The following is a 15864-nucleotide window of genomic DNA, read 5'->3' on the forward strand; positions in this document are numbered from 1 at the left end:
ACTGTTTGTTGAGTTTTGACAAATTTATATACCTGTGCAAACAACAGACCAATCAAGATATAGAATGTTCCTATCATTCCAGGAAGTTTCTTTTTGACCCCTTTACACTTAGTACTTACCTACCTCCTACCTTAAGCAATCACATATCTGATTTCTATCAATACAGATTAGTCACTTGCCTTTAAAGAATTTTGTATAGATTCTTTTGTGCCTGGCTTCTTTTGCTCAGCATATATATATATATATATATATATATATATATATATATATATATATATATATATATAGTTTTACGTTTTTATTGGAGTATAATTGCTTTACAATGGTATGTTAGTTTCTGCTTTATAACAAAGCGAATCAGTTATACATATACATATATCCCCATATCTCTTCCCTCTTGCGTCTCCCTCCCTCCCACCCTCCTTATCCCACCCTTCTAGCTGGTCACAAAGCACCGAGTTGATCTCCCTGTGCTATGCGACTGCTTCCCAATAGCTATCTATTTTACATTTGGTAGTGTATATATGTCCATATATACACTCTACCACTCTCTCACTTTGTCCCAGCTTACCCTTCCCCCTCCCCGTGTCCTTAAGTCCATTCTCTAGTAGGTCTGTGTCTTTATTCCTGTCTTGCCCCTAGGTTCTTCATGACTTTTTTTTTTTTTTCAGATTCCATATATACGTGTTAGCATATGGTATTTGTTTTTCTCTTTCTAACTTACTTCACTCTGTATGACAGACTCTAGGTCCATCCACCTCAGTACAAATAACTCAATTTCGTTTCTTTTTATGGCTCAGCATATTTTTGATATTCATCCACGCTGTTCTGTGTATTAGTAATGTATTCCTTTTAATTGGTGAATAATGTTCCATTTATCTATGTGGATGGACATTTAGATTGTTTCCAGTTAGGTGCTACTATGAATAAAAACTACTATAAATATTCATTTCAAGTGTGGCTATCTGCATTCATTTCTCTTGGTAAATACCTAAGAGCAGAATTCCTAGATCATAATGTAAGTGCAGGTATATTTTTATAACAAAAAATGCTTTCCACTTTACTAGAGATTTAAGATACCATTCTGAATAAAAACTTGATAATCAGTTACTTGTATACACCATATTTTGGTTTATAAACTAAATCACAGAGGCAGTGATTTAGATACATGACTATGCAAGAAGAAACACATTTGAATATTACCATATCCAAATATGTCATAATAAGGTCCAGTTTTTGGAATTAGATTTTTAAATTATTTTCAACAGGCTAGGTGGAAAAGGTATGTGACAAACTTTCAAATTATACATTCTACTTCTTCTCTTCTGGAGTTAGATTCCTCAGGTATGTTGTAGCAGGGAGGAATAAAGGTTAAGATTTCTGTTTCAGGCCATAATGGAATAAGAGAGATCAGGTTTATCCTCTTGTCTTAATTAATTAGAAAAATGAGTTAAATATATTAAACAACAGTTTTTAAGATAATTGGACAACAGGCAGCACAAGACAGTAGTCCTTATGAGAAAGGAAATAAACAAGGAAACCCTGCAAATGCCTGACCTAACAGCCTGTTTCCAGGTCTCAGTGGTAGGAGAGAGTGCCAAAACAGAGCCCACCAGTCTTGCTGAGTTGAGGAAATAGAGTTTGAAGTTGGGGAGTTCAGGACAGCCAGAATTTGCATAACAGAGTACCAGAGAGAAGGGAGCTGCAGAGGCTTTGCCTGAACACTGCCCTACGGACGCGTGTAATTAAACTATGGTGGCCAGGGAAAGAAACACAAGAAATAGGCAGAACAATCTCAAAATGAACTGGACTGACCCGTCAAAGTAGAAAGACCTCCTAAGAGACAGGGTATCAGATAGAGTCCTTAGGGTATTGCCTCAGTAGTGAGGATAAATTAGCCTTAAACTAAAGGCTGTTCTGGAAGCACCCTAACAATGCTTATATCAAAAGGATCAAACCAATTCCAAATAACTTAATTGCATACCAAACCAAAAAAATATTTAAAGGAATAAAAGAAAGTCCAATATCCAACCATGTAAAAATACAATAGCTGGTATCCAATAAAAATTACCAGGGATGCAAAGAAACAGGAAAATACAAACCATAATGAGAAAAGAAATCAATCAGCAGAAATGTCAGAGAACAGGATTATAAATCAAGGACGATAAAACTGCTGCTATAAATATACTCAAGAAGGTAGAAGAAAGCAGGAGCATGATAAGAGAAACTCAAGATCCAAATCAAATGCCTACAGATGAGAATTTCTAAAATGATAAATTCCAAAGATGGGACTGACAGCAAATTACATACTGCAGAAGAAAAAAATATAAGTGAACTTTAAGATATAATAATATAAAACTATACAAAATGAAATAGACAGAAAGAATACCCCCCCAAAACCACAAATGAGCTATGGGACATGGAAAAATATCAAGTAACATGTTTAATGGACATCTCAGAAGAAAGGAGGGAGGGCAGAACAAAAAACTGTTGAAGAAACGAAGGCTAAAATTTTTCCAAAATCGATACAAAACTATAAATGCACAGACACATTAAGCTCAATGAAACCCAAACAGATGGAACATGAGAAAACCATACCAAAGCAACCGTAATCTAATTTATGAAAATCACATAAAGGAAAGTCTTAAAAGCATTCAGAAAGTAAAAGAATTCACTGAAGGCTGAAGAAGTCAACATAGACATGAAAGAAAGGAAAAAGCCTTACTCTTAAAGGATTATGTAGGTGAGGGACCTCCCTGGTGGTCCAGTGGTAAAGAATCCGCCTTCCAGGAACTTCCCTGGTGGCGCAGTGGTTAAGAATCTGCCTGCCAATGCAGGGGACACGGGTTCGATCCCTGGTCTGGGAAGATCCCACAGGCCGCGGAGCAACTAAGCCTGTGTGCCACAACTATTCAAGCTCCCGCGCCTAGAGCCCATACTCTGCAACAAGAGAAGCCACTGCAATGAGAAACCCGCACACCACAATGAAGAGCAGCCCCGGCTCGCCTCAACTAGAGAAAGCTGGCACGCAGCAACAAAGACCCGATGCAGCCAAAAAAAAAAATATATATATATATATATATATAATATAAATATAAATAAATAAATAAATAAATATATATATATATAAAGAATCCACCTTCCAATGCAGGGGATACAGGTTCGATCCCTAGTCAGGGAATTAAGATTCCCCATGCCGCAGGGCAAGTAAGCCCGTGCACCACAACTAAAGAGCCCGCGCACTGCAACTACCAAGCCTGTGCTCTCTGGAGCTTGCATGCCACAATGAAGAACCTGCGTGCTGCAACAAAAGATCACACGTGCCGCAACTAAGACCTGATGTAGCTAAATAAATAAATATTTTTAAAAAGAATATATTCTTTTTTTTTGTTTGTTTTTTTTAAGAACATATTCTTAATAACAGTAAACCAACTGGTTGACAGTCAGTAGTTGCATGGCATAAAAGGCAAAAAGGACAGGGCTTCCCTGGTGGCGCAGTGGTTGAGAGTCCGCTGCCAATGCAGGGGACACGGGTTCGTGCCCCGGTCTGGGAAGATCCCACATGCCGTGGAGTAGCTGGGCCCGTGAGCCATGGCCGCTGAGCCTGTGCTCCGCAATGGGAGAGGCCACAACAGTGAGAGGCCCGCGTACCGCAAAAAAAAAAAAAAAAAAAAAAAAAAGGAAAAAAGGACAAATACATCATAAGTGCATATTAAATGTCAAGAAAAGAAAAATAACTGCTCTATCACGTGACGATAAGGCAGGGGGGTGTACTGGCAAAATAAATGAAAAGGATTAAGCAGTACAAACCTTCAGTTATATAATAAGCCACAACGATGTAATAAACAGCATAAGGAATATGGTCAATAATATTGCAATAACTTTATATTGGGAGGGTTGGTTACTGGATTTATTGTGATCATTTCACAATGTATGTAAATGTCAAATAGTTATGTAGTAGTATGAGTAGACAAAAATATACTTATGCAGCGACTTTTCCAATTTTCAGTTTGTATTATTAAATCTGTATCATTAAAGATATTATGCTATAATACAGAATACATACAATTCATACATTAATTTGGTAAAAAGATGAGGTAGACAAAAAAAGTCACTTTTTTTTCCCCTGAAACATAATACTGTACATCAACTATGTTTCAGTTAAAAAAAAAAAAGATAAGGCAGAGGAAGGTTGAAATAGGAACAGATATAAAACGCCAAGATTTTATGTTTCATACACTGGGTCATAGAGATTTCTAGAAAATATGCATAAAGCTTGGAGATCAATAATTTTTCCCTATTAGTGTTAGGATTCATCTCTGGGATTAAAAATAATTTTCCCTAACAAACCCATTTCTTTATCTAATTTCTTGGTATCTTTTAAATGAAATAATAATAAGAAAAATTAAAGTTTAAAATTCAAACAGTGTGCCTGATGATCACTAAAATACTTACGATGGTCGATCCTCAAGAATCAGGGCAGTGGTAGAGAGTGGCTCAAATTCAAAATTCTTTCTTCTTGAAGACTGAGGTGGTGGTTTACAGGTTCTCCCTGTTCGTGCTTCATATTCCTAGAGTAGACAAAAATATACATATGCAGCAACTAACTTTTCCAATTTGCAGTTTGCATTATTAAATCTGTATCATTAAAGATATTATGCTATAATAAGGTATACAATTCATACATTAATTTGGTAAAAAGATTAGGTAGACAAAAAAAGTCACTTTTTTCCCCCTGAAGCAATATAAACTATGAATTTATATTATATGTAAAGTATGAAAGTATGTTCAAAGAGGAGAAGATATAAATGTACTAGATTAATTAGGTAAGGTTTTAGAAAGATATTCCTGCTTACTTTCTATGATATCAGTTATCCAAGTCCAGCTTTTAATAATCTACAGCAGATAAGCCTACTTTCTAAACGTTCAGCCAAGATCAATGATGGAAATATTGACACAAGAAATAGGTAATCCTGTTGTAATGCTCTGAAGATCTCTCTCAAGGGTGACACTGAACCTCTAATCAAACACCGGTTTTTGATTTCAACCTACTCTGAATCTAACTACTATAAATCTACCTACTTACTCTAAATTGAAACAATAATTCACCAACATAACTTACCCAAAAATACAGCCAAAGACTGTCAAATACTTCACTAAAATTAAAAGACTATTACTACAGTATTTTTCTCATTCAATTGAATTGATAATTCTCTTAAAAGAAGTGAAGTTAATTTAACATGATATGTTTTTGGTGAACACATTTAAATTTCCACATTTGAGCATATTTTTCATAAATGTTCATAAGCTTCTGCTGAAATTTATTTCTAGAAATTTGCAAACGATCAGTAACAAGATTATGGCTTGTAATTTCCAGAACCCACATTTTCCCCTTTCTAAAAAAAAAAAAAAGTCAAGCTAGTGTGTGATCACCTCCAGATAACAAATATATTTGCCATGACATTCTCCAAGATTACTCAGTGATTTCATGAGTAGATATGCAAGCCTACTGGCTTCTAGAGAAGACATTAATTTAAATGAAGAAAATTAAATGCACTTAAAGTGGTCAAATGTTTCACTTACTAACTAGCAGCTTTCCTACCATGGCCTATAATTCTTTTATTAATATTATCTCTTCTAACTCAAAGACTGTTTCTCCCTACCGAATCTGACAGTTGCAAAATATGAACTGATGATTCCATCCCTCTTAAAAATCTGATAATCTTGTTGAAGATTCATCTTATTGATATCACATTTAAAAAGTTTATGTTGTCTTAGTCATTTTCTATAAACTTCAAGCTTACTTTATGGTTCCTGCCACTGTTTGTAATGGTTTGTACTATTGTTTTATAACTGTCTTTAGTTTTACATCTCCCTTTCCATCTAATAAATCTATGCTGTTAATCTGAGAGTTCCTTTGCATGACTGCATTGGAGTTTTAGAGACTTCTTTCTCAAATTATTTAGAACTGTGTATGTTCATTTTTATTAATTCCCATTTCAAAGAACTGCATAGTCTTTCAGTGTCAAAAGCCATGGGGTCACTCATTCCCTTTTCTCTTTCGAAATTTTCTTTCCTAATATCTAGGATATACATGTAATTATGATCAATGTTTCTTTTCTTTATTACAACTCAAGTATAACAAATCCACGTTCCTGCTAATGTTTTTCTTATTAAAAACCATAGAAGCTAAATACATATGAGGTTTGTTATCTTAAACAGCACTTTGTTTTCCTACAATGTGACCAGGTCTCACTGCCAGACAGAACGCGATGAATACTATCCAATAAAGCATGTTCCATGCAAACAAATGCCAGTACATGGACAGCAAAATAAAACTATATTTGCCAAATAACTTAAGGTGTTCTTCTAACATGATTAAAATTACAAATTATATTAGAAGTAGTAAAATATTAAATATCAGTATTTTCAAAATTAATCACAAAGTGATATCAAATACATTTAGGCAAATGTATCAGACTACAGGACTAATATTCCATATATTTAGCTAACTGTGGTCTCTGTTTGACCAAGAGGCTCACAGCACCAATCAGAGACTCCACTTCTCTACTACTCTCTCAGCTATGCCCTCCTCCATGTGTGGGCTTCATCTGGAGGTTGGCTTGCTGCTCAGAGAAATGACTGTAGCAAAGCCAGTTGTCACATCCTCATAGCATAACTTTCGAAGATCCTCTAGTTGCTCTTCCAATAATAACTCTCACAAAATACAAAGAAAGCATCCTTCCTGGAAGGTCCCAGGAAACACCCCATTCAACACGCAATCACAATGACCTGAAAAATAAGCTTTATCAATGAGTTAAAGTTAATTAGGGCCTATCCCTATAGGTGAGGAAAATCACATAATTCTTAGATGAGTCGAAGGCAATAGAAAACAGTGTTCAAGTTATTGATAAGTAGTTGATATACATAATAAGACTTCATTTAAAAATACAACCAAATAATATCTCATGGGAGAAATTCCTGAAGTCATTTTCACTTTAAATCCATGTGGGTCATGTCATAAAAATTCCCTGTATATTCCTTCCATAGAAGTTTAATAAAGAACAAAAAATTGAAAATTTTATAAGTTATAAAAAAACTTTACAATATTAAAAAGCAATTGGAAATATCATAGTCCAAGGAAATCAGTAAATAATGCTAGCTATAGCAAATCACTGTTTGAAAATATCACATCGATCTACCTCATTTCCTGCCAACAAAGGTCAGTTGTTGTTTGGCTGGTTTATTTCTTGGCCATGTCGCGCGGCAAGTGTGGTCTTAGTTTCCCAACCAGAGATTGAACCCAGGCCCTCGGCAGTGAAAGCGCATAGTATTAACCTCTGGACCGCCAGGGAATTCCAAAGGTCAGTTTTAACTGACTTATTTTCATAAGTTGTTGGGAGCTACCTACCAAAGGTTAAGAGGCATTTAGTTTTCCTTTTAACTTAGGGAACGTATTTTTATGGGGTATTGTAATGAAGCCTGTTTCTTTTTTTTTAAATATTTATTTATTTAGTTTTGGCTGTGTTGGCTCTTCGTTTCTGTGCGAGGGCTTTCTCTAGTTGTGGCAAGTGGGGGCCGCTCTTCATCGCGGTGCGCGGGCCTCTATCGCGGCCTCTCTTGTTGCGGAGCACAGGCTCCGGACGCGCAGGCCCAGCGGCCGTGGCTCACGGGCCCAGACGCTCCGCGGCACGTGGGATCCTCCCCGAGTGGGACACGAACCCGTGTCCCCTGCATCGGCAGGCGGACTCTCAACCACTGCGCCACCAGGGAAGCCCTGTTTCTTTTTTTAATTTAACTTATTCTTCATCTTCCACTCAAAATATTGTTCTATGGCATGTTTACTTTAACTGGGGTAACTAGAACAGAAGGTGAAACCAGCGCTAGGGGCAGGCTGGCAAATATCTGTAGGATAATTTATTCTAGCTACTGTAAGAAAATTTGAGTCAAACGGGCAATTAATTCTAAGTCTGATCAAAAGATGGTTGGCAATTGCTGTCATCTCCACAAGCATAAAGTAGAAAAAATTACTTACAATTCCAAGGCAAAGAAATACTGGATTCACATAAACGAAAAAGATGTTTTTCCTCAAAATAATCTCTTAGAAAAGAGAAAACACATTTGCTTAACAACATCTCATTTTATGGGTGCTTTCTCTCTATTAATTTGAACAGCAAAACACTATTTGGAGAAGGTGCATTACCCTGAAACTATCTCAGTCAACACTAGTTTGGAAGGTGACATTTTTTCTATAATTTAAAAAAATAAATTTATTTATTTTATTTATTTATTTTTGGCTGCATTGGGTCTTCGTTGTTGCGCACAGGCTTTCTCTAGTTGCGGCAAGTGGGGGCTACTCTTCGTTGTGCTGCGCGGGCTTCTCACTGCTATGACTTCTTGTTGCAGAGCATGGGCTCTAGGCGCATCGGCTTCAGTAGTTGTGGCACACGGGCTCACTAGTTGTGGCTTGCGGGCTCTAGAGCACAGGCTCAGTAGTGTGGTGCACGGGCTTGGTTGCTCCGTGGCATGTGGGATCTTCCCGGACCAGGGCTCGAACCCATGTCTCCTGTATTGGCAGGCAGATTCTTAACCACTGCGCCACCAGGGAGGCCCCTGGAAGGTGATTTTTTTTTAAATAGGTTTTTTTGTTGTGGCTTTGTTAAATTGGAGAAGGAAAGGAAGAAAATGGACATAAAGTAGTGAAGGATTCCCAGAGGTATAACCATTCAATTGCAAACTATCATAAAGAGCCTTTTAAACATTACCTTAAAGAACAATACAGGAAGAGATTAGGTTGTAGAGATCTCAATTTTATACTTATAGAATAAATAAAAGAAAAAATGTAATGCATCTGGAAACCTGTGGCTTGAGACAAAATTTTAGTAACAAGATAATACACTTAAAAAGCACTATATCTCCTGCAACTTTGACGCAAGTGAAGATGATGTGCTCTGGGGTTAAAGACCACAAAAGTGGTCAGTGATGCTGAACATACTGACATCAAAGATGTATGCAAACAGATCTGAATAAAAAGACACTATTTCTTAATATATTATTATATATGTGAATTGAATATGTAATTAGAAACAAGTAAGTATTTGGTTTTCATCTACATTCCTAAAACTAATATATACATGTTGGACAAAAAAAATTCTTCAGAAAGATAGGTAGATTCCCACTTGGTGGACTGGGTAATTCATACCAACTTTCTTGCTGAAAACCACCTCTGGGATCCCAAAGGGGCAACAAACAAGGTGAGCCTATCGATCACCCCATTATTATGCATGGGGGCAGTTCTGGACATCCAGTGCAGGAAGGGAAAACTTGAAGAAAGCCTGGCTGTTAGTTGGAATGGTCAAGGGGGGCCAGAATTTGTGGGCCAGAGTAGCAGAAAAGCACTCCATTGAGAAAGAGCTCCAGAAATCTGCACAGGAGTCCTCTTGAGTCTTTAGCTGAATACCAAACTGCACATGTGTAAGGCGAAACACTACAAGGCTGGGCAAAAAACAACTTCTGGGGAAAGAACAATTACTGTGGATGGTAAGCAAAACAGTTTCCAGAGCTCACCTACGGCTGAGAAGTATTCATATTCCCACCAAACAGAATGGAAAGTCTTCACTGAATACATAGGATATTCAGGAGAGACCTGAATGTTCAGACTCACCTGAAACTATGCAAGTCAGAAGACAATGGAAAAACCTTTAAATTGCTGGAAGAAAAAAAATAATAAAATAATGGGGGAAAAAGCCTGTTGATTTAGGATCCTATACCAAAAAAATATATCTATCTTTGAAAAATAAAAGCATAATAAAAATGTTTTCAGACAAACAAAACCTGAGAGAATCTGTTGTCAGTGGACCTGCTCTGTATTTTAAAGGAAATCTTTCAGGCAGAAAGAATACATCATATGAAAACATGAACCTACACAAAGAAATAAAAAGCACCAAAAATAATAAATATGGAAAACATTTTAGAAAAGACATAAATAAGAGACAAAAATATAAAAGTCATTTTTAAAAGGATATCTGACTACTTAAAGCAAAAATAATACCAGTGTATTGAAGGGCTTACAGCACAAAATCAGAAGGGAGAGAAAGACAGTATACTGTTGTAACGTTATTACATTATGCTCAAAGTGGTATAACATTATTTGAGCATAGATTGTGATAAAGATAAATATCATAAGCCCTACTGCAGCAGTTCTCAACAGTGTCCCAGAGATGGTTTCATGAGGTTTGCAAAGTCAAAACTATAGTCCTAATAGTGCTAATAGTTTGTCAATGTGTTGACATTAGCACTAATTTTGATAAAGCAATATTTTTTATTTTTTGCGGTACACGGGCCTCTCAGTGTTGTGGCCTCTCCCCTTGCGGAGCACAGGCTCCGGACGCGCAGGCTCAGCAGCCATGGCTCACGGGCCCAGCCGCTCCGCGGCATGTGGGATCTTCCCGGACTGGGGCGCGAACCCGTGTCCCCTGCATCGGCAGGCGGACTCTCAACCACTGCGCCACCAGGGAAACCCCTAAAGCAATATTGAATAAAACTGTTGATGCCCTAGCACAAATCAAGGCAGAGACACCAAACTGTACTACTAATCACTGTGTTCTTCATGACATGCACTCACAGTTTAAAAAAAAAGGGGGGGGGGAGGGGGGAAGGGATGGCCAATTTCACTTTTTAAGTGAATTAATAAATATTTCATCCTTTCAGTTTTAATTCTGGGTACAGTAGTAATTGACAAGACAATCCCCATAAACAAGAACTCTTTGAGATCCTTCATACCCAGAATCCAAAGCAGTTGTAAAAATAAAACGTTTGAGAACTGTTGGCCAAGAGCAACCACTGAAAAACTATAACAAAGGTATATTGAATAAGCTAACAGTGGAGATAAAATGGAGTACTAAAAAACTCATTTAATCCAAAAGAGGGCAGGAAATGAGATAAAAAGAAACAAAGACCAGATGGGACAATTTGAAAAGAAGTAGCAAGATAGTAAATTTAAAACAAGTCATACCAATAACTGACACTCCATTTAAAAAGAAGAGAGTATTAGACTGCCTACATAGACCCAAATATAAGCTACATACAAAAAAAAAACACTTTAAATATGAAGATGGATAAAAAGTAAATGGATAGAAGAATAAATATCATGTAAACACTAAGTGAAAGCAAGCTTCAGTGGCTAAATTAAAGTTAGACCAAAACTTCATAATAAGAACCATTACCAGAGCAAAAAAGACACTACGTTAATGGTAAAAAAGTCAATTCATTTAGAAGACATAAATATGAAGCTTCAAAACAAAAAGAGAAAAAAAAAAGCAAAAGGAGAAATAGCCAAGTAGATTATGGTGGACACTTTATTACTCCTCTCTCAGTAATTCACAGAACAAATAGAAAATCAGCAAAAGTATACAAGACTTGAACAACACTATCATCTAACATGACCTAATTGACATTTATACAACACTAACCCAACATCAGCAGAATGTACACATTCTTTTCAAGGACACAAGGAACATTCCCTAAGACAAGCTATATCTAGGACATAAAATAAGTCTCAATATATTGAAAAAGACTAAAATTTTATAATGTATACTGTATGAGCATAATGGAATTAAATTATAAATTATTTACAGAAACATCTGGGAAAATTCTAAAATATTTGAAAATTAAAACAACACACTTCCAAAGAATCATGACAAAAGAAATAAGAGAGAAAATATTTTGAATCGAATGAAAATTCTGAAACTTGTAAAATGCAGCTAAAGCATAGTTAGAGGGAAATGTATAGTTTAATCCACATATTAAAAAGACAAAGGGTCTAAAATCAATGATCCACCTTAAAAACTAGAAAAAACAAATTTGAACCAAGAGGAAAGTAAATAATAAAGACCAAAAATAAATGAGATAGAAACAGAGAAACAGGTAAAAATCAGTGAAACAAAAGAGGTATACGGTTTTTTTTTTTTGCGGTACGCGGGCCTCTCACTGTTGTGGCCTCTCCCATTGCGGAGCACAGGCTCCGGACGCGCAGGCTCAGCGCCCATGGCTCACGGGCCCAGCCGCTCCGCAGCACGTGGGATCTTCCCAGACCGGGGCACCAACCCATGTCCCCTGCATCGGCAGGCGGACTCTCAACCACTGTGCCACCAGGGAAGCCCCCTGAGGTATACGTTTTTAAAGATCAGTAAAACTGATAACTTCTGGCAAAACTGATCAAGAAAAAAGAATACACAATTTCTAAAATCAGGAATGTATGAGAGATAATCTGTATCCATATCACATAACCAGTAGACATTAAAAGGATAATAACAGATTATTAACAATTTTTTTCCAATAAATCCAACAACAGAGGTGAAATGTAAAAATCTCTTAAAAGACGTAAGTTAACCAAGTCTGACTCAAGAAAAAATAGAAACAAAAATAAACTCAAAATGGGTTAAAGACCTAAATGTAAGGCCAGATACTATAAAACTCTTGGAGGAAAACATAGGCAGAACACTCTATGACATAAATCACAGCAAGATCATTTTTGACCCACCTCCTAGAGAAATGGAAATAAAAACAAAAATAAACAAATGAGACCTAATGAAACTTAAAAGCTTTTGCACAGGAAGGAAAAGGAAACCATAAACAAGAGGAAAAGACTACCCTCAGAATGGGAGAAAATAATTTGCAAACGAAGCAACTGACAAAGGATTAATCTCCAAAATATACAAGCAGCCCATGCAGTTCAATATCAAAAAACAAACAACCCAATCCAAAAATGGGCAGAAGACCTAAATAGACATTTCTCCAAAGAAGACATACAGATGGCCAACAAACACATGAAAAGGTGCTCAACATCACTAAACATTAGAGAAATGCAAATCAAAACCACAATGAGGTATCACCTCACATGGGTCAGAATGGCCATCATCAACAAATCTAGAAACAATAAATGCTGGAGAGGGTGTAGAGAAAAGGGAACCCTCCTGCACTGTTGGTGGGAATGTAAATTGACAGCCACTATGGAGAACACTATGGAGGTTCCTTAAAAAACTAAAAATAGAACTACCATATGACCAAGCAATCGCACTCCTGGGCATATACCCTAAGAAAACCATAATTCAAAAAGATACAATGTTCATTGTAGCACAGTTTACAATAGCCAGGATATGGAAACAACCTAAATGTCCATCGACAGATGAATGGATAAAGAAGATGTGGCACATATACAATGGAATATTACTCAGCCATAAAAAGGAACAAAATTGAGTTACTTGTAGTGAGGTGGATGGACCTAGAGTCTGTCATACAGAGTGAAGTAAATCAGAAAGAGAAAAACAAATACCGTATGCTAATGCAGATATATGGAATCTAAAAAAAACAGTACTGATGAACCTAGTGGCAGGGCAGGAATAAAGACGCAGATGTAGAGAACAGACTTGAGGATGCAGGGGGGGAATGGGAAGCTGGGACGAAGTGATAGAGCAGCATTGACATATATACACTACCAAATGTGAAATGGATGGCTAGTGGGCAGATCAACTCGACACTTTGTGATGACCTAGAGGGCTGGCATAGGGAGGGTGGGAAGGAGGCTCAAGAGGGAGGGGATATGGGGATATATGTATACATATAGCTGATTCACTTTGTTCTATAGCAGAAACTAACACAACATTGTAAAGCAATTATACTCCAATCAAGATATGGGAAAAAAAGAAAAAACAGAAAATGTCATACCCCTATATCAATTAAAATATTAAGTTTATAATTAAAAAGCTATTCAACAATAAAAACGAAAGCCCCTGCATACTCGGTTTTTAAAAAATATTTATTTATTTGGCTACACCAGGTCTTAGTTGTGGCAGGCAGGAGCTTCGCTGTAGCATGCGTATCTTTTTTTTTTTTTAGGTGCAGCACGCGGGATCTTCAGGATCTTCATTGCAGCATGCGGGATCTACTTCCCTGATCAGGGATCGAAATTGGGCCCCCTGCATTAGGAGCGTGGAGTCTTAACCACTGGACCACCAGGGAAGTCTCCCCTGCATACCTGGTTTATGCCAGTAATTCTCAATAGGGGTAGACTTTGGCCCCAGGGAATATGTGGCAACATCTAGAGACATTTTTGGTTGCCACGACTGTGAGGGGATGCTACTGGCATCTACTGGGCAGAGGCCAGGGATGCTGCTAAATCCTTCACTGCACAGGAAAGGCCCCCAAGAACAAAAATTACAAGACCTAAAATATCAATAGCACTGAGGTTGAGAAATCTTGGCTTAGATAATTTCACTGTCAAGTTTCATCAAACATTTAAGGAAGAAAAAATACTAATTCTACACAGATTCTTTTAGAACGGAGACGAAGAAAAAAACTCTCAATTCATTCAATGATTTCAGCATTATCCCAATACCAAAATCAGACAAAGATATTAAAAGAAATTTACAGACCATTATCTCAAATGAAAATGGAAGCAAAAATCCTTAACAAAGTATTATCATTTCAACTTTTGTTTTCTGCTCCAGCACATAAGAAGCTTAAAAGCTGCCAACCCACTCCAATAAGTAAAAAGCTGAACAAACTAAAAAAATCAACAACTCTTCTTAGATTCCTCAGAGAAATGAGGTCACAGGGCAAACTGCTGCCCCAAAATTAGAGAAATAGACAGGTGGATATAGAGAATCACAACCTACCAGGGCAGAAACCTATGAAGAAACCTCTGTGGGAAGCAATGCCAGGGTAGGAAAACCTGAACTGTAATTGACAAATTGCTAGAGGCTCAATGTCCACAGGTCTGAGAGCTGAGACTCCAAGAGATCCCAGACCCACATACTTTTGCAAGTTTTACCTCCAGGAACTCTATCAGGTACTCACAGTGCATGTCAGAGAAAAATCTCCTTGTGCTTCCAGCAGTAGGAGGGGAAAAGGAACTTTTTTTAAAAAAAAGATTTAATTTTATTTATTTTTGGCTGCATTGGTCTTCATTGCTGCGTGTGGGCTTTCTCTAGTTGCAGCAAGCAACTAGAGAGAAAATGGAGTAGAAGCATATTTGAAGGAATGATAACCAGGAATTTCTATACATTAATGTCAACACCAATCCACAGATCATGAAGTTCAGAACACAAAATTTGGCAGGAAACATGCCCAAATAACTATATGTAGGCATAACATATTTAAACTGCAGAAAATCAAAGATTGAAAAAAAAATCTTGAAAGAAGCCAGAGGTGAAAAAAATTCCTTCCCTATACAAAAGCAAAGATAACAATTACATTCAACTTCTCAGAAACCATACAAGCAAGGAGAGAGTACAGAGAAATATTTAAAGTGTTGAGAGAAAAAATGCAAAACCCTCAAATTCTGTACCCTATGAAATTATCCTTCAAAAAAAAAAGAAGAAAAAAAGACTTTTCCAAACAAACAAAAAATTGAGAGAATTTGTTGCCAACAGATCTGCCTTGCAAGATCTATTAAAAGAAGCTCTTCAGAGAGAGGGAAAATGACACGTCAGAAACTTTTATCTACATCTAGAAAGAAAGAGCATCAGAAAGAAATACATGAAGGTAAAATAAAAATTTTATTTTTATTATTCTTAACTGATCCAACAGATAACAGTTTGTTCAAAATAATAATGATATATTCAGTTACATGTGTGTGTGTGTGTGTGTGTGTGAGAGCATGCTCATGTATAAGTGAAATGAATGACAGCAAAGACACAAGGGATGGAAGGAAGGAATATTTTGTTATTATAAAGTACTTGCACTACACAAGAAGTGGTAAATGTTATCAGCAAAGACACAAGGGATGGAAGGAAGGAATATTTTGTTATTATAAAGTACTTGCACTACACAAGAAGTGGTAAATGTTATTTTAAAGTGGGCTTA

At 36.8% G+C, this 15864-nt stretch overlaps 1 protein-coding gene across 1 annotated transcript in view; it reads right to left on the minus strand.

The window, feature by feature from the left end:
* The window catches only part of TBC1D12 (TBC1 domain family member 12), a 94088-nt gene that overhangs the window by 20878 nt on the left and 57346 nt on the right, over positions 1 to 15864 (minus strand). The window contains exon 3 of the mRNA XM_065894192.1: positions 4456 to 4571. Coding sequence (XP_065750264.1) covers positions 4456 to 4571 — 116 coding nt within the window. The remainder of the gene's footprint in view (positions 1 to 4455; positions 4572 to 15864) is intronic.

The sequence above is a fragment of the Phocoena phocoena genome, chromosome 16 (genome assembly GCF_963924675.1).
Source record: "Phocoena phocoena chromosome 16, mPhoPho1.1, whole genome shotgun sequence".
Classification (NCBI taxonomy): Eukaryota; Metazoa; Chordata; class Mammalia; order Artiodactyla; family Phocoenidae; genus Phocoena; species Phocoena phocoena.